The 25,882-nt window shown below is 45.1% G+C and overlaps 2 protein-coding genes across 4 annotated transcripts in view; one reads left to right on the top strand and one right to left on the bottom strand.

The window, feature by feature from the left end:
* The window catches only part of LOC118583077 (fer-1-like protein 4), a 41,260-nt gene extending 34,876 nt beyond the window's left edge, over nucleotides 1-6,384 (bottom strand). The window contains 4 exon segments of the mRNA XM_036186372.1: nucleotides 5,246-5,345; nucleotides 5,588-5,676; nucleotides 6,009-6,064; nucleotides 6,306-6,384. Coding sequence (XP_036042265.1) covers nucleotides 5,246-5,345; nucleotides 5,588-5,676; nucleotides 6,009-6,064; nucleotides 6,306-6,384 — 324 coding nt within the window.
* A 13,547-nt stretch (nucleotides 6,385-19,931) lies between these two features.
* Spag4 (sperm associated antigen 4) lies at nucleotides 19,932-24,652 on the top strand. Of its 3 annotated transcripts, none has more exons than XM_036183107.1 (12): nucleotides 19,932-20,385; nucleotides 20,857-20,961; nucleotides 21,252-21,318; nucleotides 21,482-21,543; nucleotides 21,744-21,787; nucleotides 21,996-22,021; nucleotides 22,101-22,209; nucleotides 22,429-22,504; nucleotides 22,612-22,727; nucleotides 23,091-23,258; nucleotides 24,256-24,345; nucleotides 24,441-24,651. In XM_036183107.1, exons 1-12 carry the CDS (start codon nucleotides 20,076-20,078, stop codon nucleotides 24,597-24,599), a joined length of 1,332 nt encoding a protein of 443 aa, XP_036039000.1. In that variant the 5' UTR covers nucleotides 19,932-20,075; the 3' UTR covers nucleotides 24,600-24,651. The 3 variants fall into 3 exon arrangements, with proteins under 3 accessions (XP_036039000.1, XP_036039001.1, XP_036039002.1); XM_036183109.1 differs by having other exon boundaries at nucleotides 20,238-20,366; nucleotides 24,441-24,650; XM_036183108.1 differs by lacking the exon at nucleotides 23,091-23,258 and having other exon boundaries at nucleotides 24,441-24,652.
* The last annotated feature ends 1,230 nt before the right edge of the window (nucleotides 24,653-25,882 follow it).

Genomic DNA, 25,882 nt, shown 5'->3' with positions numbered 1-25,882 from the left:
GGACACCTTTAATCCCAGCACTTGGGAGGCACAGGCAGCTGGATCTCAGGGTTCAGAGGCCAGCTTGGTCTGCTGTGAATATCGTTCTGTATAAATAAAATGCTGATTGGCCAGTAGCCAGGCAGGAAGTATGATTGGGACAAGCAGAGAAGAGAATTCTGGGAATAGGAAGCCTAAGTCAGACTGCCAGCCACTGCCTTGACAAGTGAGATGTAAGGTACTGGTAAGCCACGAGTCACATGGCAACTTATAGACTAACAGAAATGGATTAATTTAAGATGTAAGAACAAGATAGCACTCAGGAGGCAGAGGCAGGTGGATCTCTGTGAGTTCGAGGCCAGCCTGGGCTACCAAGTGAGTTCCAGGAAAGGTGCAAAGCTACACAGAGAAACCCTGTCTCAAAAAAACAAAAACAAAAACAAAGAACTAGATAGCAAGAAGCCTGCCACGGCCATACAGTTTATAAGTAATATAAGCGTCTGAGTGATTATTTTATACGTGGGTTGTGGGACCGTGGGGACTTGGTGGCACCTGGAGAGAAGCTCTCCAGCTACAAATGGCACCCAGCAGCTCGAGTTTCCACCTTAAACCTTAAATATTTAATAATCAATTCGGGGCTGGAGAGATGGCTCAGAGGTTAAGAGCACTGACAACCACATGGTGGCTCACAACCGTCTGTAATGAGATCTGGTGCCCTCTTCTGGCCTGCAGACATACATGCTGTATACATAATAAATAAATAAATCTTTAAAAAAAAAAGAAATGCATTAAAAAAAATCAATTCAAAACAGAGCTAAAAACATCTTCCTAGTTGTCTCTCTCAAGTTAGCCACAGCCTGCATGCTTGGGCTACTATATGGAGGGTTTGTGGTGTGCTTACTTGACCTGGAGTATGGCAGGAATGAGATGTCTGCATGCTTGCACATAACGCTGCTGTGTGGTGGATTTAGCCTTTGCTAGTACAAAAAAAAAAAAAAAAAAAAAAAAAGGTTTCTGGGCTATGTGCTGCTTTGATAGAACTGCTTCTGATAGTTGATGGTACACATGGCTCCAGACCCAGAGCTGGTGGTAAACTGTACCACCGCCACTTCAGGAAGCTGGGGGGGGGGGCTCCCCTGCGGAGACACCACAGCACATTTTCAGTCTTAGAATGCTTCAGTTTAATACAGTAGATTCAGGATAAGACAGATTCAGATGGAACAAGACTTTAAATGCTTTACAATGTGTGTAAAAATGTACATAGGCTTGAAAGAGGAAAAAAATATATAATATATATACAGTTATAAAAAAATAGATAGTTTTTAAAAATAAAGTCTTGGGGGGTTGGGGATTTAGCTCAGTGGTAGAGTGCTTGCCTAGCAAGAACAAGGCCCTGGGTTCGGTCCTCAGCTCCAACAACAAAAAAATAAAAATAAAAATAAAGTCTTTAAAGAGACAATAAAGGTACTATAAAAAAAAGCCACATAAAGATGGATATTACACAGAGAATCTGGATTGTGTTGTCTGTGGGATTTTTAACTAAAGAGAGATATTTGATTATAAAGGCAGCGGAGTTAAGCCAATCTGTATACTTTAAAGACACCTTGACTTCAAAATTTAGATGTAAAGATATGTTGCTTTGGAAAGGAGGCTTTGCTTTTGTTTCCACAGAAAGCCAGAGGCTGTGGGTTTGTTCCAGATTAAGATACATCAGGTGTGGCCAGCCAAGACCCCCTGAAAGGTCTCTGATGACACCATGGCCCAGATGATCCAACATCCAGAATGGTTTCAAGGCAACTAGCTCAGAAGATATACTCTCACAGACTACTCCATAATCCTAAAATTTTCTTTGTGTCCCCATAATATACAGTGTCCCCCTCCAGCAGGAAGTAGTAAGAAAAACTACGCCTAAATTCCCAAATATATCAAGCTGGCTTTGGAGGTGGAATTGGCTCACTCCATCTCTAAACCCAGACATATTGATTAAAAAAAAAAATGGTTAAGAGATTCTTGTGTCCCAAATCAGAAGAGCCTCTGGTGTGGGACAGAGAAAAACCAATATTTTTATTTAAATCAGGTTGATTATAAATGCGATCTCTTTCTAAAGAAGAAAAGGGGATATGATATAGATGTAATAGGATGAAAGGGTAGATTAATGAACTTACTTCTAAAGAGCAACAACTTGTTTAAAATGTTTTACATTGGTATAGATTTTAGTCTATTGATACAAACTTAGTTAATTTTGTTATACTGTGTGTATATTTTTACTCTTGTTTAAGGTATTATGTTTGTACAGCTCATTTAAAATTATAATGGATAATTTAAAAATAGATTAATAATTAGTCCTCTATGATAATCATACTTGTAGCTATGTTAGTTAAGTCTTCTAGGAATACAGAGAAATATTTCAGATAGATAGGTAATCTTCAAATACTTCAAAGACCTACAGAATATGGCATTTAAAATATTTTAAAAATGTAAGGGCTAGAGAGATAGCTCAGAGGTTAAGAGCACCGACTGCTCTTCTAGAGGTCCTGAGTTCAATTCCCAGCACCCACATGGTAGCTCACAACCATCTGTAATAAGATCTGGCACCCTCTTCTGTATACATAATAAATAAATAAATCTTTTAAAAAAATGTAGACTTTCTGGTCAGTGAGACATGTCTGTTCCTGGCAGCACCGATTTACTTCAGAGAGGAGGATGGGCATTGAAGACACTTCATATGGAGTTTATCTTCACCTTGGCAAAAATAGCCATTTGGGCAAGAAACTGTTCTTGCCTGGATTGCTTGATCAACTGGACATGCAGGACCCATAAGAAGGTGACCACTGAACTTTGCTTGGCAAAATGGTCCTTCAGGTTCCTGCTTTGCAGAGAAAACTGCCAAACATTCTACAGGACACTGAGAGAAGTGACTGAGAGACTCTAGTCCTGTGGGCTGAAGACAGATGCCCCAACTTTACAAAGGAACATTGGATGACTGTCCAGGCTGCCAGCTGTCTCTGTCTATTGTTGCAAGACTCCTGAAAGTTGCTTGCATCCTTCTCCCATTTCTCAAGTAATATTATATCCTTCTGAGGTCTTAGATGTAGTTGAAGACTAGATAGTTATAATTTTCCTTAGTTATGATAAGAGATAAAACCTTAGACTCACAAATATAGGATATCTTTAATTCTGCCGAATACAAATAGACTAGATATTATAAATAGACTAGATATTATAAATAGACTAGATATTGTAACTGTAATTCTTGCTTGATAATTGTTTTGTTATCTGTAATTTTACTATGTGAAAGTTAAAACCTTCCTTTTGAAAAAAAAAGGGGGGGCGGGAAGTGCTGTGGATATTGTTCTATATAAATAAAATGCTGATTAGCCAGTAGCCAGGCAGGAAGTATGGGCAGGACAAGCAGAGAAGAGAATTCTGGGAATAGGAAAGCTAAGTCAGAGAGATACTGCCAGCCGCCGCCGTGACAAGTGAGATGTAAGGTACTGGTAAGCCACGAGTCACATGGCAACTTATAGACTAACAGAAATGGGTTAATTTAAGATATAAGAACTAGATAGCAAGAAGCCTGCCATGGCCATACAGTTTATAAGTAATATAAGCGTCTGAGTGATTATTTTATATGTGGGTTGTGGGACCACTGGGGCTTGGTGGCACCTGGAGAGAAGCTCTCCAGCTACATTGGTCTACAGAATAAGTTCCAGGACAGACAGAGATACAGAGACACCCTGTCTCAAAAAAACCCAACTAACTAAATAAATGTTTAAGGGGCTGGAAGAGGTGACTCATCTGGTAAGACACTGGTTGCTCTTCCAGAGGATGCGGGTTCAATTCCTAACACACACATGGTGACTCACAAGCATCTATAATGGGATCTGATTCCCTCTTTAGGCATGCAGGTATACATGCAGATAGGACACTCATACACATAAAGTACATGAATAAATAAATCTTTAAAAAATAATATTTAGGGACTGGGGGTTTAGCTCAGTGGTAGAGCACTTGCCTAGCAAGCGCAAGGCCCTGGGTTTGGTCCTCAGCTCAGAAAAAAAAAAATTTTAAATAATTTTTTGAGACAGGGTTTTAATGTGACCTGGATGTCACTATGTAAACTAAGCTGACCTGGAACTCAGAGAGATCCACTTGCCTTTGCCTCTGCTGGGGTTAAAGACATGCACTATCACATTCTGCTATATAAATAAAAGGGAAAGAAATTAAAGGACTTGAGGATGAGGATCCAGTTGGTAGGGTGCTTTCCTAGTTTTCAGAAGGGTTTTGGGCTCAAAAGTACTGAAAACAAACAAACCTAAGCCTGGAAAGTACAAAACAAACACTAACAAACAAACAGCTTCAACATGCTCGCTACTTCCTGAGCCTGTTCCTTCTCTGTCCTTGGCCTTCTCAGCTCTGCATGGCCGGCCTGGTCCCTGACAACTTTGCCAGCTCCATCTCATTCTAGGTTTCTGTTCCACTCAGCACCCCAACTATGCCCCATCAGCACACTGGGATTCTACGCATTCAGGCTCCTCTGAACAGTCTCCTTCAGTTAGCGCTTATCACCTTCAGTTCTGAGCTCAAGCATCATCTCTCCAAGGGAACGCTTCCAACCTTTCCATCTAGGTCACAAACTACTTACACATTCTCATAGACTCTTACCAGTGCTTCTGTAACATTCAACAGCAGCAAATTGGCTTCTACCTCTGTGGATGCTTGCTTAGTATGGACCCCTGTGGTAGCTAGTGAGCTTCAAGAAAGCAAATCTTTATCTGGTTTTGCTTACCACTGAATCTCCATTGCTCAATATCATCCTTGAACTTAACCAATGATTGAGTGAAACAAAACAAAACAAAAGGTCTGACTCTCCATTACGTCAATGAGGAAACAGCTTAGATGCTGAACTCTTCTAGATACTCCAGGGGGAAGAGGTGGATCTGAGATTTGATGCCAGGTCCACCTCTTCTAAGGATAGGCAACCTTCCATGAAGTCCCAGGTTCATCATTGTCTCCCATCAGAAAAGTGAGCCTACCCCAGACCCAAGGAGCGTCAGTACACTCACCACATGCCCTGGGACTCAGAAATCGCCTGCTTCTGGCCCATGTAGGACTCAGGCAGGGGCTGCTAGAAAAGGAGCCTGAGCTGGGGCGGGGTGCTTGTTGCCACTGCTGTCTGGCTCAAGTTTTCCCCTGGCTCAGTTAAATGGAACCCTCTGTTTGGAGGAAGTCTTAGGCTTGCTGATGGTTGGCTGGTGGAACTTACTGGGGACACCCGGAGTTTCTCATCCACTAGGTTTTCTCTCAGCACCAAGTGCCCAGCACTCTGAAGCTGCTGCAGGGAGATCACCAGGGTCCCCAGGGGCCTAGAAGAAGCATGGAGCACAAGAGTGAGTCAGGCCAGGGGTGTTGGTGCACGCCTTTAATCCCAGCACTCAGGAGGCAGAGCCAGGAGGATCTCTGTGAGTTCGAGGCCAGCCTGGTCTAATAAGCGAGATTCAGGACAGGCACCAAAACTACACAGAGAAAGCCTGTCTCAAAAAACAAAAAAGAGCGAGTCAGGTAGTTGACACCAAACCATTCCCTGGCTTCCTCCAGTTCTACTCACCTGGGGCTGAACACACGGCTACAGTTGACCACCTGTACAGACAGACTTTGCCCAGCCAGTGGAGATCCATAGTGGGGCCAACGAAACAGCTGGGGACAGGAAGATGCTCATAACCAGATGTTGGGCTGACCCTCACACAGTCTAGTCCCAACTGTCCAAATGTGAGGCTACCTCTAGGAGTGATCTCCCAAGCCTCAAACAAACCCTTCCAACATGGGATTGACTTCAATCTAGGGCTGATCTGGGACTTACTGCCAATCAAAAACTAACCCCACTAGTTTTGAGACTGACATCTCAAACCTAAGACTCACACCATTTCTGGAGACTATACCTTCCAAGCCCAGGAATGAGCTTCTGCGCCACCATGGACCCCAAAAGGAAAATACTGACTTCTTTCCAGCTAAGAATCAGCTATACTGACCTCACCAATGTCTGCTTCCCGGCCACAGTGAATTTTCCTTGTTTTCTGGGTAAAACCTGCTCAAAAATGAAACTAGTCATCTTTCAGCCCCTACCCATACACAAATCATTTACCCCAGCCGCCGGTGGCCCACAGTCTAGTTCCCCAATCACAGTGAAAGATAAGAAAATGAGTAGAAGACATGGAGAAGGGAGACAGGTTATAGAGTTGGCCAGGATTTAAGTTGGAGGTCTGGGGAATGAAGAATCCAGAACTCCCCAGTTCTAGACATCCTCAGACCACCCATGCAAGTCTTACCACGAAAGCAGAGCCTCACTTGTCGGTCATGGATGCCTGGTAGCCCTGTTAGGTGCCTCACATACACGGTCAGAGCCATGGTCACTGTGCCTCTGGCTCTCAGTCTGCTGGCTTGCCCTTCTGCCCACCTGTGTTGTCCATGACTCATTGGACTCACCCAGCAAGTTCAGCAATCCCTTCCCTTTAGGCAAACAGACAGGGGGCAGGCCTGGAGGTCATGGGTGGGGAAGGATTGAGGCCTGAGAGGCAAGGGAAGGAGGTCATGGGTAGGAAGGATTGAGGCCTGAGAGGTGGGGATACAGTCCCTGTTGTCAGCGCAGAATTCTGTCTGTACCATCTGCAGGATGCCAAGAAGCTTCAGCCTGTGTCTCGTCTTTATGGGATGGGAGCTGGGACAGGGTAGGGATGGAGAAGGCGGGATCTCAGGCTGGCCCCGGTTGCCCATGAGGCCTTGGTTTTCCTTCTAGGGCTGTGATCAAACACTATGACCAAAAGTAATTTAGGGAGTTGCCTTGGGGTCACTATTGCTGTGATGAAACACCATGACCAAAGGCAAGTTGAGGAGAAAAGGGTTATTCCACTCACACTTGCTTGCCTATCAAAGGGCAGGAACTCAAGCATGCAGAGTTCTGCTTGCCAGCTTGCTCAGTCTACCTTTTTTTTTTTTTTTTAAATAGAATCACGGACTACCAGCCCAGGGATGTCCCCATCCAAGATAAGCTGGGCTCTCCCCCAACAACCAGTAATTAAGAAAATGTCCAACAGGCTTGCCTAAAGCCCGATTTTGCAGAGGCATTTTCTCGACTGAGGTTTTCTACTCTCATATGACTTTAGCTTGTGTCAAATTGACATAAAATTAGCCAGAACAATTGACCCCTGTAAAATGGATACAGCAATACAACACTATTTAACAATAATCTTTCCAAAAATAATAATAATAATCTTTCATCCAAAAGATCTCATATTAATAAATAACACAATATAAAATATATTGGAAGCCGGGCAGTGGTGGTGCACATCTTTAATCCCAGCACTTGGGAAGCAGAGGCAGATGAATCTCTGTGAGTTCGAGGCTGGACTGATATACAAAGCGAGTTTCAGGACTGTTACACAGAGAAAACCTGTCTCAAAAAATTTAAAAAAATATATATTGAAAACTTAAAAGTCTCACAGGTTTTGTTTGTTGGGGGGGGGATTTTTTGATACAGGGTTTCTCTGTGTAGCTCTGGCTGTCCTGGAACTTGCTCTGTAGACCAGGCTGGCCTCGAACCAGGAGATCTGCCTGCCTCTGCCTCCCAAGTGCTGGGAATAAAAGCTGAGCTACCTCTGCCTAGCTAAAAGTCTCACAGCTCACAGTCTTTACCAATTCAAACACTTTAAAAATTTAGGCTCTTTTAAAATATCAGTCTCTAAAAATTCAGTCTCTATAAAACTCCAAAATGTCTTTAAAAATTCAGAGTTTCTCAACTGTGGGCTCCTGTAAAATAAAATAAAAAAAAAAATTACATACTTCCTCACTCCAAGAACAAAGAACCAGGGCACAGTCACAATCTGAAAGAGCAAAATTAGACTTCTGGGACTCACAATCTTTTGGGCTCCTCCAAAGGCTTGCCACAGCTCACAAAGCTTGTCTTGTAGACTCAGGCCAGCTCCACCTCATAGCTGCTGCTGTCCTTGGGGGTCATACTATGACATTAGCATCACCAAAATGCTGGAATCTCTTGCTGCGACTGGGCTGCACTTTCACCAATAACTTCTCTTAGGCTCTCTTCATGGGGCCAAGCATAATTTCTCTCCTTGACCCCTTCAATCCTGGGCCTTCAACTGTTACTGAGATTGCACCTTTACCAGTGACCTTTCCTGGCCTCTCACAGTGCCAAGACTCAGCTGCTCTCCATGACCCCTTCAAGCCTTCAAAATCACTACCACCTGAGAGACTCTTACAGATAACAAAGTTCAGCTGCCAACATGAGCTAGAACCGAGGCTCTTCCTAGACCACTGCTTGTGTGTTAACTAACCCTGAGGAAACACTTCCCAGAAGATTTCGCCTCAGTGATGCTGGGCTCTTCTTAGTCATCTATAATTTCTCAGCTCTAGCATTGATTGTCCCAGGAAAGCAATGTTTTCACATTAGAGGTTTTGCTATCCTGTTAATCACAGTGATTCTTCAACTCAGCTCAGCAGACACCATAAGTCTTAATTCAAAATATGCAACGGCCCCAAGAGAGTCTTTCAGTGACTCTCAATCTTCCCTCTGGAACTTCATAAACCAGGACTCCATCATCTATATTTCTCTCAAAATTCTTACCTCCCAGGCTCCTACAGACCTGCTCACCAGCTTTGAACACCCAATGGTTTTTCTAGCCCAGTGTTCCAAAGTTAATCCACAGTCCTTCAAAAAACCCATGGTCAGGTCTGTCACTGAAATACCCCAGTCCCTGGTACCAATTTATGTCTCAGTTAAGGTTAACTACTTCTGTTATGAAACACCTCAACCAAAAACAACTTGGGGAGTAAAGTGTTTATTTGGCTTTCATATCCCAAGTCATGCTATGCATTGAGGGAAAACAAGACAGGAAATCAAACCGAGTGGGAACCTGGAGGCAGGAGCTGATGCAGAGGCCATGGAAGAATGCTGCTTACCAACGTGGTCAGCCTGCTTTTTTAAAAAATAGAACCTAGGACCACGAGCCCAGAGCTGTTCTCAACCCATAACAGGTTGGTTCCTCCTCCATCAGTCACCAATTAAGACACCTGACAGGCCTGCCTACAGCCAGATCTTATGCAGGAATTTCCTCAGTTGAGGTTTCTTCCTCTCTTATGACCCTTCCAAATCAATCTTTTTTTTTTTTTGTAAGAATTTTTTTTAAACTTTATTTTATGTGCATTGGTGTGAGGGTGTCAGATCCCCTGGAACTGGAATTACAGACCATTGTGAGCTGCCATGTGGGTGCTGGGTATTGAACCTGGGTCTTATGGAAGAGCAGCCAGTGCTCTTAACTGCTGGGCCATCTCTCCAGCCCCCTAATCTTTCTTTTTTTTAATAATTTATTTTTATGTTATATGCATTGGTGTTTTGCCTGCATGTATGTCTGTATGAGTGTGTCAGATCTTGGAGTTACAGACAGTTGTTAGCTGCCATGTGGGTGCTGGGAATTGAACTGGGGTCCTCTGGAAGAGCATCCAGTGCTCTTTAACCACTGAGCCATCTTTTCAGCCCCCCAAATCAAACTTTAATCAAGAAAATGTGCCACGGGCTTGCTTACAGACCAATCTGATTAGGACATTTTCTCAATTGAGGTTCCCTCTTCTGAGATGACCCTAGTCTGTGTCAGGTTGATATAAATAATTTTTGTTTTGTTTTGTTTTTTGAGACACAGTTTCTCTGTGTAGTCCTGGCTGTCCTGGAACTGACTCTATAGACCAGGCTAGCCTCTAATTCAGATATCTGCTTCCTTCTGCCTCCCTCATGCTAGGATTAAAGGTGTGTGCCACCACACCTGGCTCAGACCTTTCTTGTTCTGTTCTGAGTTCCCAGAGTTCACCTCCAAATGTAGCACACACAGTAGACCTTGAAAAACAGTGGCTGGGGCCAAGCACGGGAACACACAGTTGTAATTCCAATAGTTGGGAGGCTGAGACAGGTGGATCTCTAGTTCAAAGTCAAGTTGAGCTACACAGTGAGACCTAGTCTCAAAACAACAACAAAAATAAACTGTCTGGATAAACAGATGGAGCAAAAGACGGACCCTCTCTCCAGTGTCAGCACTGCACACATTCACCACGTTTGTTGAATGCATCCCTAGCCTACATATAGTAGTTGTACTTTGTGCTTCCTAACCAGAAGCCAGAGGCCCTTAGCTTAGTGTACTAGGACTCGAGTGAAGCTGTAAATGGAGTCCGGGGAGTCTGCAAACCTTAGAATCAGACTAAAAATTAACTATGTGTACATTTGTCTGTATATAAATGTCCTACTTAGCTGTTAAAATTTTTACTATTTCTATTGATATGTACGTGTATGCATTTGTGTCCAGATCCCTGGGAGCTGGAGTTACAGGCAGTTGTGAACAGTTGGACCTGAATACTGAGAGCCAAACTCTGGTCCTCTTGATGAGCAGCACTCCCCAGCCCTAAGCCATTGCTCCAGCCCCCAGAGTAGTTTTTAATTTTTAAATTACATTTGTTTGTGCATTTGTTTATTTTGGAGAGTTGTGCACGTCATAGCATACATATGGAGGTCAGAAGATAACTTGCAGGAGTGAGTTCTCATCTCCCACCATGAGGGTCCTGGGAATCAAACTCAGGCTGTAGGTCAGACGTGGCAGCGAGCTTTTACTCACTGGTCCATCTCCCTGGCCAAATTATTCCTTTCCTTTTTTTTTTTTTTTTTTGTTTGTTTGTTTGTTTTTATTTTGTTTCTTGAGACAGAGTTTCTCTGTGTAGCCCTGGCTGTCCCGGAACCAGCTCTGTAGACCAGGCTGGCCTTGAAGCCAGAGATCCAACTGGCTCTGCTTCCTGAGAGATGTGTACCACCACCACCCAGACTCCAAGTTATTCTTTTTAATTTACTTCCTACGTGCAAAATGTTTGCTGTGTTCTCACAAATGGAGAGATGAAGCCAAGGAGAGGTGAAACAGATGTGCTCTTTATCTGTAGGAAGTTTCGTACATGCCAATAAGAACACAACCCAAAAAGAACATGTCACAGTTACTTTCACAGTAGGGAAGGTTCAGGACTGGGGAGCTCTGAGGAGGGAGGACAGAGGCACTTTGCTGAAGAGGGGGTCTTTAAAACAGGATCTGAAACAGAAATTGGAACCCAAGACCAACATTCAGGTAGTGGGAAGGGATGGTGTCCTAGGACCTGTAATTTCAGCTTGGCTGAAGTAAAGGAATGTAGATAAGATGGGATCATCAGAAGAACTGGGTCTTGTTATTTAGCTTCAAGCTAAATAACAAGACTCCTCCTTGTGTTAGCTTTTCCATTTCAATAATGGCATTAGGAAGAACTGGGGGTGTGGCTCAGTTTGTAGAATACTTACTTAGGATGCAGGAGGCCATAGGTTAAATCCCAACACCCCATAAATTAGGCATAGTGAATGACTAAAACCTCAGAATTTAGGAGATGGAGGCAAGAGGATGAGAGGTTCAAGATCATCATTACATAGTGAGTTTGAAGCAAACCCTGCTTCTAAAACCTAAAAACCACACAAAACAAAAATCCAAACAACGAAACTCCACACCTGACAAGAAAGGTTACTTTTTAACTCAATGTTTTTGAGAATTTTATATGTGGTATTTATACCATTTCTAACACCAATCCCCCTCCAACTCCTCCCATGCCCCATCACTCCCTCTCAAATTCATGACCTCTACTATGATTATTGTATGTGCACACCCCCCACTAATGAGCCCATTTAATGTTGCTTTTATGTACATGTGCTTAGGGCTGACCCCTTGGGATAACGGATCACTATGTTTGCCTCTGGAGAAAAGTGATTCTTCCTCTCTCAGCAGCCACCGTTTGCCAGTAGCTCTTCATCTAGAGGTGGAGCCTTATGAAATCTCCCATTGTAAAACAGCAGGAGACAGACCTTGGTAGGTTGGAGCTGAGGGGCACAGGCAGAAGTCACTCACATCATGCAATAGCACTCGTATGAAAAGTTTTATTATCAGCCGGGCGGCGGTGGCGCACGCCTTTGATCCCAGCACTCGGGAGGCAGAGGCAGGTGGATCTCTGTGAGTTCGAGGCCAGCCTGGGCTACCAAGTGAGATCCAGGACAGGCACAAAGCTACACAGAGAAACCCTGTCTCGAAAAACCAAAACAAAAACAAAAAGTCACTGGAAAGTACATGTGACTTTCCCATAAATATAGGTCCTATTGACTGAGAAATAATGCTCAAGATAAGGGTCTAGGGAGGAAGACTGTGACAAAAGTAGGAGCCTAGGGGAGTCAGGTGTGACCTGGCCATGCAGATAGCACTAAGATCACCAGGCTATAAACCGTATCTCTTCTGGGCGGAAAGCAGGTTATACACCTCTTCCTTTGAAGAGACAACACTGTGTGTTCAATATTCCTGGTTCCTTTAGTGCTTATCTGTGAGCACAAGGACCTCTGTGTCCCCTACTCAGATACACCAATTGGAGCTGACAATACATGGTCACTTAGTCTCTGAATTTTAGCCAGTTGTGGATCTCTGTGGTAGCCTCTGTATTCAGGCAAATTTTATTAGGGTACACAATATATCACCACATTTCCCCTTTTTTGTCTAAAGTAATAAAAAAGTTGTAACTAATATAAGAAAAACTATATACAATACGTACAATAAGTATACATAACATATACTGTCAAGAATTACATTAACAATGTCCAGTCCATAAACATTTGCCAGACTCAGAGAAAAATACTCCATTATTTATGCTATTTTAGTGAGTCCAAAATGTTGTACCTAATTCACTTTCTATCCTAACTTGTATTACCAACCCCAAACTATCTTTTGATGGCTTTTAAACTTATACACTTTACACCTCTTTAGTGAGTTTCTTTTCTGAATTTGTTAACAAGAAAAACTATAACTATCTAATCTTCAACTCCATCAGAGACCTAAGAAGGAAATAAGATTACCAAAGACTTCTAAGAAATGTGAGAAATGACAGAAATAGCTGGCTGCCTAGACAGTCACCCAGGTTCCTCTGCAACACTGGGGTATCCATCTTTGGCCTACAGGCCTACCTAGCATATCTGACAGACTCATCTGTGAAGCAGGATTGTCTAAATGGCCTTCCTACCTTGTCTTGGCAAGGATCAGCAGTCCTTTCTTTTGTGTCCTGCTTGTCCATTTGGACAGCATACTGTCAGCAGTTGAGGCAAGGGCACTTTCTTGACCAGTGGCTAATTTGCCACAAAGAAAGTAAACTCCATAAAGAGTTTCTTCGATGACCATCATCTTCTCTGAAGTAGATTGGTGCTGCCAGGAGTAGACATGTCACGTTGTCATTTAAAAAAAAAAATGAATTTGCATTGGGGATTTAGCTCAGTGGTAGAGCGCTTGCCTAGCAAGCGTAAGGCCCTGGGTTCGATTTTCAGCTCAAAAAAAAAAAAGAATTTATGTTACTAAAACATCTTAAATGTCATGTTCTATAGATCTCTGAAGTGTCTGAAGATGGCCTGTCTACCTAAAATATATCTCTGAAATATATCTTTGAAGAAAACTTGAGTAACAGGACTACAAGTTTGATTGTAATGACTAACTACTAACTTGCACTTTTTTTTTTCTTTTTTCGAGACAGGGTTTCTCTGTGTAGCTTTGGAGCCTGTCCTGGAACTCACTCTGTAGCCCAGGCTGGCCTCAAACTCACAGAGATCTGCCTGCCTCTGCCTCCCGAGTGCTGGGATTAAAGGCGTGCGCCACCACCAGCCGGTGCACTTTTTTTTTTAAGATTTATTTATTTATTATGTATACAGTGTGTGTTCTCCCTGCAGGCCAGAAGAGGGCGCCAGATCTCATTACAGATAGTTGTGAGCCACCATGTGGTTGCTGGGAATTGAACTCAGGACCTCTGGTAGAGCAGTCAGTGCTCTTAACCTCTGAGCCATCTCTCCAGCCCCAGCACTTCTTTATATATATTAGTTGGTAATAATAACTTTCAAGGACTAGAAAATTGCATTACATTGTTAAATGAGTTGTATAGGTACTATACCTTGAACAAGATTGGAAACATATGCACAGTATGTTCTAACAAAAATAATCTCAAATTTGTATCAATATATAAGTACAAAATTTGTGTACAATTCACAAAAATGTAATCCAATGTAAAATATTTAAAACTAGTAGCTGCTTTTTAAAAGTAAATTCAATAATCTACCTTTTTATCTTATCATACCAATAATCTTCCATTTTCTTTTCAGAGTAGATTCAATAATCTATCTCTTTCTCGTATCATATTCATATTCTTTTTTTAAAGTAAATTCAATAATCTACCCTTTTATCCTATCATTTCTATATAATACATTTCTATATCATATCCCCCTTTCTTCTAGAAAGAGATTGACTATGACCAATAACAACTTTTAACCAACCCCTAAACAAAGACAAACATCCATAATCCATTTTGGGGGGATATGGATGTAGTTTCCTAGGCTACTTCCTGCTAATTGGGGGTACTGGTAGTTTTTTGGGGACACAAAGAAATTTAGAATATGGTCAAGTCCTGACTGGAGTAGTCTGTAGGGCTGTGGGTCACCTCAGCTAGCCATCTTGATATTGTCCTGAGCAGTTTATAACCCAAAGCCAATTTGCGTGATATTTGTCAGCTTGGTAGCGTTATCATCATCCTGTTGGAATCATCATTGTGGGGTTCCATCATCTTTTTGAAAACTTCAAAGTCACTGTTAGGCATGGTCATGATTCACTGCAGAAAACTGATAGAGACTCAAACATGAAAACATGTACAGGAAGCTAATGAAGCCTTTTTCTAGAATTAGTTAGTACTCTATATGACCATTAACATCATGACAAAATTTTAAAATTAGATACATATATTAATCTTATAAATTTTGATATAAAATTCATACCTTAAGAAAAGTTTAGCTGGGCAGTGATGGCACATGCCTTTTATCCCAGCAGTCGGGAGGCAGAGGCAGGCAGATCTCTGTGAGTTCAAGGCCAGCCTGGTCTACAGAGTGAGTTCCAGGAAAGGCTCCAAAGCTACACAGAGAAACCCTGTCTCAGAGAAAAAAAAAGAAAAAAGGTTTAAAAGAGTCAAAATAAAACCAAAGGACCATGAGATTAATGGCAATAGAACAGTCCCTTAATTTTTGTTTTTCTTCGGTCCCATATCAGGTGGCTCTTCTGACATGATACAGAGATTTTCTTTTAACAAGCATACTTGGGTTTAGAGGAGAGAGCCACACTCCAACTCCAAAGCCAGCTTTAATTTTTAAATGAACTGGGAATACATAAAGACCTTTTGTATTATGTGTCTGTACAGAAGAGCAGAAACAAACATTTAGAAAGATTTATGAAATTTTATCCTGTTAGATATGTGATATACCAATAGGTCAGTTTACTCTTTTTCTTAGGACATTTTTTCTGGATGATTTGTCCTTTTTCTTTTCTTTTCTTTTTTTAAATTTTTAGTGTTGAGGGCTGACTTTCAATAGATCGCATCAAGGGAGCTGCGTATGAAACCCCGACCCAGACGCAGGTCTAGGAATGGTTTAGCGCCAGGTTCCACACGAACGTGCATTCAATGGAATGGGCAAAAGGGCGGCCCATTTCCTGGGGCAAATGGCTCTCCGCACCGGACCCATCCCGATGCACGGCGGGGACGGAGGGGGAGCTGGCTATCCAGGGGCTCCGTTGGCAATGCCTTATCATTCTGCCTGGGTGGGATTCTGACTTAGAGGCCAGGCCTTCAGTCACGATCCCACAGATGGTAGCTTCACCCCATTGGCTCCTCAGCCAAGCACGATTTGTCCTTTTTCTTCAGATGTCTCATTTGTCAGTGTTCTTCAGATTCCTTAGCCTTCATTCTCCTGAAAGACAAAAACAAAACCCTTCCCCAACCCTAACTTTGAGGAGGTTCCCTTGTGGCAAGTTATAGCTGATCAAATGAAAAGCATTTGTTAGTGGTATAAGTTAGTTTAAATTGAATGGTCATGCTGGTTGATATACTATCACCTTTTCTAATTAAGAGGTCTCCCTTGTTCAAATTGAACCTTTATCAATTTTGATGGTATCCATAGCTTTTCTTCTCCTGTGGAGACAAAAGCAAAGCCTTGTCCCCAATGTAACACATGCCCTGGTTTCCATTCTGAGGTCAGAACATCTTTAAAGTATACAGGCTGATTTAATTCCATAGTTTTTTCTATTATCCAATGTCTCACTGCAGCTGTTGTTCCTTTCTCATTGCACTGAGAAAATTCAAAGTTAATAGAGCATTATGTAACTTATTGGGGGGGGGCGTTGTTACCCCTTTCTGTTATTTAGCATATCCTTTAGAGTTTGATTTGATCTTTCTATAACTGCTTGGCCTGTAGGATTATGTGGAATACCTGTAATATGCTTTATATTGTAATAAGCAAAAAACTGTTTCATTTAGACAGAGACATATGCTGGGGAGCATTGTCAGTTTTAATTTGTGCAGGTATACCCATGATGGCTATAACTTCTAGCAAATGAGTGATTACAGAATCAGCTTTTTCAGAACTCAGAGCAGTTGCCCACTGAAATCCTGAGTATCAATATTGTGGTGCACATATTTCAATTTTCCAAATTCTGCGAAGTGAAACACATCCTTCTGGTAGTGGAGTTTGATTGTATAAAGAACAAGTAGGATATTTCCTTATAATTTCCTTGGCTTCTTGCCAGGTTATGGAAAAATCCTTTTTAAAACCCTTACTATTGACATGATGTTTTTAATGGGCCTCCAGCACATTTTCCTTTCAATAACTGATCAATCTCATCATTATCTTATACTAGAGGGCCTGGCAGACCCATATGGGATCGGATGTGTGTTATATATAAGGGATGATTCCTATTCTTGCTTATTTCTTGTAACTGAATAAATAATAAGTTAATTCTCACTCATCAGGGATAAATTCAGCAGTTTCAATGTGTAAGACCATTCTTTCTGCACACTGAGAGTCAGTAACTATGTTGAGAGTTTCCAAAAGAATCCATTAATACCATCAAATGGCATATAATTCCGATTTTTGGACAGAATTATAAGGACTTTGAACCACTTTACTTAAATCTTCTGATGTGTAACCTGCTTTTCCCTTTTGGTTTGAATCAGTATAAATTGTAGGGGCTCCATATATTGGTGTTTCACATACAATTCAGGGCAGGATCCAGTTAGTTCTCTTTATAAGTTTAATTCTATTGCTTTTGGGATATTTTTTGTTAATCTCTCCCAAAAAATTACTGCAAGCTCTTTGCAAAAGTTTACGTTCTGCCCATAATTTGTCAATTTCATCATTAGTTAAAGGTACTACAATTTGTGCTGGGTCTATTCCTGCTAATTGATGAAGTCTCAATTTCCCTTTTAAAATCAACTCAGAGATCTTTTCCACATAAGTTTTTAATTTGGTAGAAATTGCCATTCCAATATATTATCTTCCCTCTGCATTAAAATTCCTGTAGGAGAATGCATAGAGGCTAAAATACCCAAATGTAATAAAGTTTTGCATCCAAATGATCCACATGTGCATCCTGTATTTCCTTTTCCTCCAAAGCCAATTTTCTCTCAGATTCAGCTGATAATTCTCTTGGACTATTTAAGTCCTTGTCACCCTCTAAGGTTTTGAACAAATTTCTCAGTTCATCATTTTTTACTCCAATAGTACTCAGTAGATTGGAAATGTTTCCTAATAATCTTTGAAAGTCATTAAGTGTCTGTAATCGATCTCTCCTAATTTGCACTTTTTGGGGTCTAATTTTTTGTAGAACTATTTTACATCCTATATAATTAAGAGGACCTATCTTTTCAGGAGCAATTTGTAATCAACAAGGCAAAATTTCCTTTACTTCTTCAAACATTCTTTCTAAAGTATCTACATTTGAATCAGCTAGTAAAATGTCGTCCATATAATGGTAAACTATAGATTGAGGAAACTGTTTACGTATTACTCCCAATGGCTGTCATACAAAATACTGGCACAGGGTTGGGCTATTCAACATTCCCTGTGGGAGAATCTTCCACTGATATCTCTTAACAGACTGAGAATTATTATAAGTAGGCACTGTGAAGGCAACTTTTTCTGTGTCTTTTTCTGGTAAAGGTATTGAGAAGAAACAGTCTTTTAAATTGATAACTATAAGAAGCCATCCTCTAAGCATCTGCCCTAACTCCGCCCTCTTCTTCCAGTATCTCACTTAGATTTCCCGCCTGGCTCTTATCCTGCCTTACCACAGGCCAAAACAGCTTCTTTATTCACCAATAGTAGCGACATGTATTCACAGCAAACAGAAAGACCATCCCACAGCTGCAGTGCCTTCCTCACCTCTCTTCCTCTCTCTCTTCCCATGAGGCCACATCTGCACCGCCTCTCTTCCCCCTCCCCCGCCTCTGCATCTCTCTTCCTCTCTTGTTCCTCCTCTCCCTCAGCCCTTATCCCCAGAGGTGCACTCTGTATTCCTTTCCTCCCTCCCCGACAAATTCTCCACGTGAGTTCTGACACATGGCATGGCTTTCTAGGGCCCTTGGCTCCAACCCACCAAGGTTGTCTTCTGCTGTGTTTTTTTTTTTTTTTTTTTTTTTTTTTAAGCACCATTGCTTTCTCTGGGGTGGATCTCAATTAGGATTGAGCATGTAGTTGTTTAAATGTACATTCTAAGATGGCAAGATGGCTCAGTGGGTAAAAGCACTTGCTGCCATGTCTGAAGACTTGAATTTGATTCCTGGGTCCCACATGGTGGAAAGGGAAAGCTGACTCCCAAAAGTTGTCCCCTAATCTACAGACACACACAGACACCACAGAAGAGAGAGAGAGAAAGAGGGAGAGGAGAGAGGGAGAGAGAGAGGAAGAGTGGGAGGGAGAAAAAAATATATGGCTAGAAGTGTGGTCCTTTTATCCCAGTGCTTGGAGATAGCGGCAGGCAGAGCTGAGCACCAGACCAGCTTTGGCTACATAGTGAGACTCTTAAAAAATAAATAGAGGGGTGATTAAAACAGTAATTTTTAATGATGCTCTGCTCCCTCTTAATATTTACTACATATTCCTAAGTACCTGGGCACTCATTATAGGCTAGACCTATCTTAAAGGATACAGAAGTGAACAAAACCAAAAATAAATAAATAAATAATCCCCATCTTTGCCAGCGGTGGTGGCACATGCCTTTTAATCTAGCACTCTGGAGGTAGAAGCTGGTGGAACTCTGAGTCCTTGACTACAGATCGAGTTCAAAGACACAGAGAACCTTGTCTTGAAACATCCCCACCCCCACCCCCACAAATCCTCATAAGTTAACACTGCAGTGGGAATGATAGGCACTTAGGATCATCATGGGCTCCATAGCCAGTGGTAGGCCAGCAGAGATACTTAGCAAGACCTCATGTCCAAAATGCATAAAGGATTGGGGAGATGGCACAGTCAACCAAGTCCTGAGGACCCACGTGCAGGGACTCAGCACTCTAGTAAAAAGCTAGGCCAGAGCTCAGGGGCCTGTAATCCCTAGGACTCGCTGGTTTGGCTCAGAAACAAAGTGAAGGGGCTGACACAGCCCAGTGTATAAACTGCTTGCTGCCTAAGCATGAGGACCTGAGATGTTAGCCCCAGAACCCACAGAAATGAAGGGTGTTAAGGCACATGCCTGTAATCAAAAGCTCTGGGGGAGCAGAGACAAGAGGATCCAAGAGGATCCATGGGGTCTTGAAGAAAACAAACAAACAAACAAAAAACAGTGAGCCCCGGGTTCAATAAGAGAGACCCTATCTCAAAAAACGAAGGTGGAGAACGACATCCACACACACACACACACACACACACACACACACACACACACACACACACACGAAGCCATACACCAAAACACCCGGGACTCGCTGGGCTCCCAGTGACGTCACGGCGGCTCTGTGACACAGCTCCTCTGTGACGTCAGCAGCAGCGGGCAGGTCGCAGACGCCAGGGCGGAGTCGGCCGCGCCGCCCGGGGCTCACGCAGGGTCGGACCCGGCGGCGCGCGGCAGCGGAGGGAGGGCCGAGGGCTTTGGCTGCGGCGACTGCGGCTTCCCCGGGGGTTGGGGGGCGGGCAGCCCCAGGAAAGGATGCGGCGGAGCCCCCGCCCAGGCTCGGCCGCGTCCTCTCACAAGCACGCCCCCGACTTCTCCAGCGACAACAGCAGTAGTTCCCCCAGCGTGACTTCGGGGGACAGCAATGGGCGCCGGTCCGCTGGGCCGGAGCTCGAGCAGCCCGAGGGCAGAAGGGCCCGGGGCTCGAGCTGTGCCGAGCCCGCCTTAAGCCCACAAGTGCCCGGAGGAGCCGCATGGGCAGGAAGCTCTTGGCCGAAGCCGGCGCCTCGGAGCCACAATGGGCAGACCGCCTGTGGCGCGGCAACCGTGAGGGGCGGGGCCTCGGGTGCGGGCGGGGTCCAGCCCGGGGGCGAGAGGGCGGGGCGGGCTCGCGGGGGCGGGGCCCGACGCGGACCTGGGTGCAGTTCCGGCCTCGCGCCTGAGGGGGCGCGCTCGGCACGAGTCCCTGGGTGGCGGTGCACGGTGCCATGGCCCGTCCCGGGAGGGGGCGGAGGAAATCCTGTGACTGGGCATGGCTGACGAGGCGCCACAGCGCCGGCGTGAGTGGCATCCCGGACCCGGGCCCGGCCTCGCCGGGACTCGGGCTGGGTGGGGCGGGTTCTTGGGCTGACTGCGGCTCTCCGGCCCCGGGTCCGGGGGTGCGTAGGGGGCGTGGCTGGCACGGGGGTGCGGCAGCATCCAGGTCTGTTTGAGAGGCTGCCCGGCTGTCTGGCACTAGACTCGGGCGCAGCCGGGCCCCGGGGGAAGTGCGAGCTTGCGTGCACAAGACCTCAATGAAGCCCTGGGCTTCCCGCAGAACCGGCTGGATCTCCGGCAGGCTTGGAGGAGCAGCTCAGCCTTCTCCCCGCCCTGGATCTGAGGCAGGAGATGCCTGCCCCGCGGGTGTCGAAGAGCTTCCTGAGTACGAGCCAGGCCAGCCCGATCCCTTCTGACCCGGCACTGGGAACCCCAGTTCTCCTGCCCGAGCCCGGGTGCGAGTGTCCAGCCCGATCCCTTCTGACCCGGCACTGGGAACCCCAGTTCTCCTGCCCGAGTCCGGGTCCGAGTGTCCAGCTCAGCTCCTTTGTCCAGCCCACTCTTGTCTCCTGAGACCCAGGACCTTGCCCGCCCCCTGCCCCCGTCCCTCCCGAGCCTTTGTGAACTTGCCCCACTTCACCCCTCATGGTCCGCCCTCCCTGTCCTGGGCCCCAGGCTTCCTCTTTCAGGTGCTGAGCGTGTTGTTATCGGTGGCAGGAGACGTGCTGGTCAGTGTGTACAGGTCAGAGGAAGAAGGGGCAGGGATGGGCAGCAGGGCTGGGCCCCACCAAGCCTTGAGCTGATTCTTACCTGGTCGAGTTCCCAGGAACTGGGTCTAGGACCCTGGGGTCGAGGCTAGGGTGAGTTAGGTCCTCAAGGCATCAGCTTCCATCCTGGTTCCTCAGGGAGGTCTGTTCCATCCGCTTCCTGTTCACTGCTGCGTCGCTTCTGAGTGTCTTTCTGGCAGGTGAGGAGCTTTGATTCCCTGGGGCCCCAGCTCTGCAGGTTTGCAGCCAAATCCAGCTCACATGTCCCTGTGCCCCTCAGCCCACTCTAGTGACCCCTGCTTGGTCTCTCACCATCCTTCTGCCGCCCCAGCCACCACCCCTACCCCCTTGCTTTCCTCCCTGTCCCCTTATACCAGAGGATGCCCTTCTCTTTCTCCAGCACTCTGGTGGGGTCTCCTGTACCTGGTCCCCCCTTTGGAGAATGTGAGTTGGGGAGACTAAGCCCCTAGGTGGGGTGGAGGTTGTGGGGGGGCATCCCTGGGCTACTGGGAGGGGGCAGGGTAGGAAGCATGGAGCGTAATCCCCAGAGGCCAACTGAGAATGGGAGGAAAGGGGAGTCATTCTCAAAAAGGGAGGCCGGTGAGTCGGGCCACACAGGGAGAAGATCGCTTATTTGCTCCTCCCTCCCCAGGAACCTAAGGAGATGCTGACTCTGAGGTAAAAGGGGGCAGCCGGGGTGGGCCTTTGGGAAGGAGCGCCCTGGGACAGGTCACATGATGCCTACATCTCCATCCAGCCAGTACCACCAGCGTGTGCACACTCAGGGCCTGCAGCTGCAGCAGCTCCAGGCAGAGTTGAATCAACTCCACAAGGAGGTGTCCAGCGTTCGCGCAGCCCACAGTGAGGTGAGTGCCTGCATGGAGGCTCAGGGGCCCAGCTGCCATCACTCAAGGACCCTCTTTGGAACTACCACATCCTGGGTCCTGAGATGAATCTTCACCCAGACACCCACTGTGGGGACTCTTAAGGCCCTTAAGGTCCTATCTCTGGATATTGAGTTACTGAGAAGCCGGCCCACTGTAAACTAGCCCAAAACCCTCTTGGTCCACCCTCTGCCTCTTTAGAGAGTGGCCAAGCTTGTGTTCCAGAGGCTGAATGAGGACTTCGTTCGGAAACCTGACTATGCACTGAGCTCTGTGGGTAAGACACAGATGTGGAAAGAAACAGACTGGAGGGGGCCGGGTCATAGACAACCGCATTGCTGAGAAAGCCTAGGAGCCCCTGAAAGGGATGTCTACCCATTCTAGGAGCTTCCATCGACCTGGAGAAGACGTCCGATGACTATGAGGACACCAACACTGCCTATTTCTGGAATCGCTTGAGTTTCTGGAACTATGCACGCCCACCCTCGGTCATCCTGGAGGTGGGCCTGGAACCCGGGAGCTGGGGATGGTACCAAGGGCCGAGCCAGGGTGAGGGCAAGAATCAACGTAGTGGACAGAAGACTGGAGCTGAGGTCAGTTTAGCTTCAAGAGGTGCTCCACCGCCGACACGGTCTGGCATGGTGTGGGAAGGCTCCTGCCAAGCCGAGAACTGTAAAATACTGGGGTCTCAGCATTGTCTCCACGGTTAGACAAGGTCCAAGGCAGAAGGTAGAGCTCTGGGCTGAGCAGCAGCTCTAGGACAGAGTCTTGCTATGCAGCTCAGGCCACCCTCCAGTTCTCAGTACTGTCTGGACTTGGGGGTTTGTCTTATGTTCTGATGGTCTGCCCAAACCCGCCTACAGCCAGACGTATTCCCTGGAAACTGCTGGGCTTTTGAAGGTGATAAAGGCCAGGTGGTGATCCGACTGCCAGGTCATGTGCAGTTAAGCGACATCACCCTGCAGCATCCTCCACCCACCGTGGCACACACTGGAGGAGCCAGCAGTGCACCCCGGGACTTTGCAGTCTTTGTGAGTGGGGCTGAGACCAGGAGGTGGGGATTTTGTTCAGAAAACCCTCGGCAGTGGGGAGAATCATTGCCAGCATTTGGCATTATTTGCTCATCTATGAACTGCACACACTCACAAGTTGCTACAGGTTATAATGAGCATAACTAAATCCAGATTTGTTTGGCTTGCCAAGCTCTATACACATTATTTCATTGCATCTGTAAAACCTATGAAGTAGTTGTCTGATGATAGTGATCTTTTTTAAATGTTTTGTTTTTAAAGATTAATTTGTGCATTTTATTTGTTTTATTCATTCATTCATTCATTCATTATAGTGTTCTGTCTGCATGTATGTCTGCAGGCCAGAAGAGAGCACCAGATCTCATTACAGGTAGTTGTGAGCCACCATGTGGTTGCTGGGAATTGAACTCAGGACCACTGGAAGAGCAGTCAGTGCTCTTAACCACTGAGCCATCTCTCCAGCCCCCAGTAGTGATCTTAAAGAGTGATTTCTTTAAAAAAAAAAATTTTTTTAAAGGCCCAATAGTGATCTTAAAAAGAGTGATTTCTTTAAAAAAAATTTTTAAAGGATATGAGTGTTTTTGCTTGTATGTGCATCATGTATATTCCTAATGCCCCAGAAAGTCAGAAGAGGGTGGTAGATTCCACTGGAACTGGAGCTAAGAACAGTGTGAGCCACCAACCTGGGTCCCCAGCAAGAGCCATCTTTCCAGTCCTGCTAACAACTTTATAATAGCCTGGTTTGTTTGCTTAAGACAGGGTCATTCTGTGCAGCCCAGGTTGACTTTAATCTTACAATCTTGGCTTAGCATCCCTGGTGCTAGGACACCCTGGCTGTTGCTGGCTTCTTCAAGTCTACATTCCACACTATACATCTTTCATTAGAACATAAGCCAGAGCACATGTAGCTGTAGAACACCACCTTGAAGATCCTGAACAAAGCTGTTTTCTCTCCCTCTGTGCCTCACTGTTCCTCCATACACTCTTCACCCACCAGGGGCTCCAAGTTGATGATGAGACTGAAGTGCTCTTGGGAAAATTCATCTTTGATGTGCAGAAATCTGAGATTCAGACTTTCCACCTACAGGTGTGTTTATCTCTGGGGTTGAGAGTGCTAAGATGGATATTGATGGGGAGGACAATATTAGAGCAGTAGTTGGCACGATTCGTTTGTCTCCCCAGAATGACCCTCCGTCAGCCTTCCCCAAGGTGAAGATTCAGATTCTAAGCAACTGGGGCCATCCACGTTTCACATGCTTATATCGAGTCCGTGCCCATGGTGTGCGGATCTCAGAGTGGGCAGAGGACAATGCCACAGGGGTCACTGGGGGGCCCCATTAAAAATGCTGATGGTTGGAGCAGAATTGAGATTTGTGCTAAAGAAAACTGCATCACTGCTTTTGGGGAAAGCTCTGGCTGCCTATGGCAGGTCAGTATGGCAGAATATGCCCCTCAACACATCCTCTTTTCCTGGTATAGTAGCAGCAGCTGGTGTTTACAGTGTCTACAATATACAAGACAGTGTTTTAGACATTCTACACTGTACAAGGTGCAGCTTGATCTTTGGTCCAGAGAGGACTGCTCAGAAAAGCTCCACTTGTACCTAGTGAAAAGTAACACAGAAATGGGGCCTTCCTCGGGAGGCATCCCTCTTCAACTGGAGAACTACCAGGCAGCTGAAGCCATACTCGTGTTCAGTCCCTACCCCCAAATCCTGAAATGTCCTCAGTTCCTCCTATGTACAGTTAGAGGGGAAACTCTCCTCTGGCAAACACTGAAAAGCTAAGATCTGGAAATTTCTAGGAAACCTTTTGAGTCAAAGCTGACCTAGGCTTGGTAGCCCTCATGCAGTTAGTCACTACTAGCCTTAGCTGTAGGTCATCTGATGTTCATCAGACTCACGAATCTTCACTGTAATGGTTAAAAGAACTGGCATGCAGATAGGCAGTCAGATAATTAGAGGTCCTAAGGGTGGAAGAGGAACTAGTATGAACAAAGAAAAGCATTCTTTATCTTGGATATTGGGATCCTTCCTACTGGTATGTGAGGCAGGACACTTACCCTCCTATTTAAATTAAGGTGATGGTATTTTGTCATTTGAAGACATAAGTGCCCACACCAAGTATTCTCAAAACCTAAGGTTTGGGGGCTGGAGAGATGGTTCCAGTGGTTAAGACCACTGGCTGCTCTTCCAGAGGACCTGAGTTTGATTCCCAGCACCCACAGCAGCTCACAACCACCTGTAACTCCAGTTCTAGGGGATCTGACACCTCTTCTAGCCTTCTCAGACACTAGGCACACATGTGGTACATTCAAGCAGGCAAAACACCCAAACCCATAAAAATTCAACAACAAAAGCCAAGGCTAGGGCTAAAGAGATGTCTCAGCAGGGAAAGGCCACCAAACCTGACAACTAGAACTTAACCCCAGGGACCCACATGGTGGAAGAAGAACCAACTCCACAGATCTATCCTCTGCCCTCCCACATGCTGTGGCACTTTCATACAAAAAATTTAAATGTAATGAAAAAAATTAAGGGTCATTAAGATGACTCAAGTGGGTTACAGGGGCATGTCCCCTCGTCGTACGAGCTGAATTCAGTCTCTAGGACCCATACAATAGAA

This window comes from Onychomys torridus, chromosome 4, assembly GCF_903995425.1.
Source record: "Onychomys torridus chromosome 4, mOncTor1.1, whole genome shotgun sequence".
In the NCBI taxonomy this organism is placed as follows: domain Eukaryota; kingdom Metazoa; phylum Chordata; class Mammalia; order Rodentia; family Cricetidae; genus Onychomys; species Onychomys torridus.
The sequence above is the reverse complement of the archived record's forward strand: the minus strand, read 5'-3'. Positions and strand labels throughout refer to the sequence as shown.

What these genes read in the sequence shown, in the direction of transcription:
- Spag4 (XM_036183107.1), top strand. Translation starts at nt 20,076, where the DNA reads ATGCGGCGGAGCCCCCGCCCAGGCTCGGCCGCGTCCTCTCACAAGCAC. An exon ending in TGGTCCCCCCTTTGGAGAAT is followed by an intron (nt 21,788 to 21,995) that starts GTGAGTTGGGGA and finishes CTCCCTCCCCAG; the next exon opens with GAACCTAAGGAGATGCTGAC. An exon ending in TTCAGACTTTCCACCTACAG is followed by an intron (nt 24,346 to 24,440) that starts GTGTGTTTATCT and finishes TTGTCTCCCCAG; the next exon opens with AATGACCCTCCGTCAGCCTT.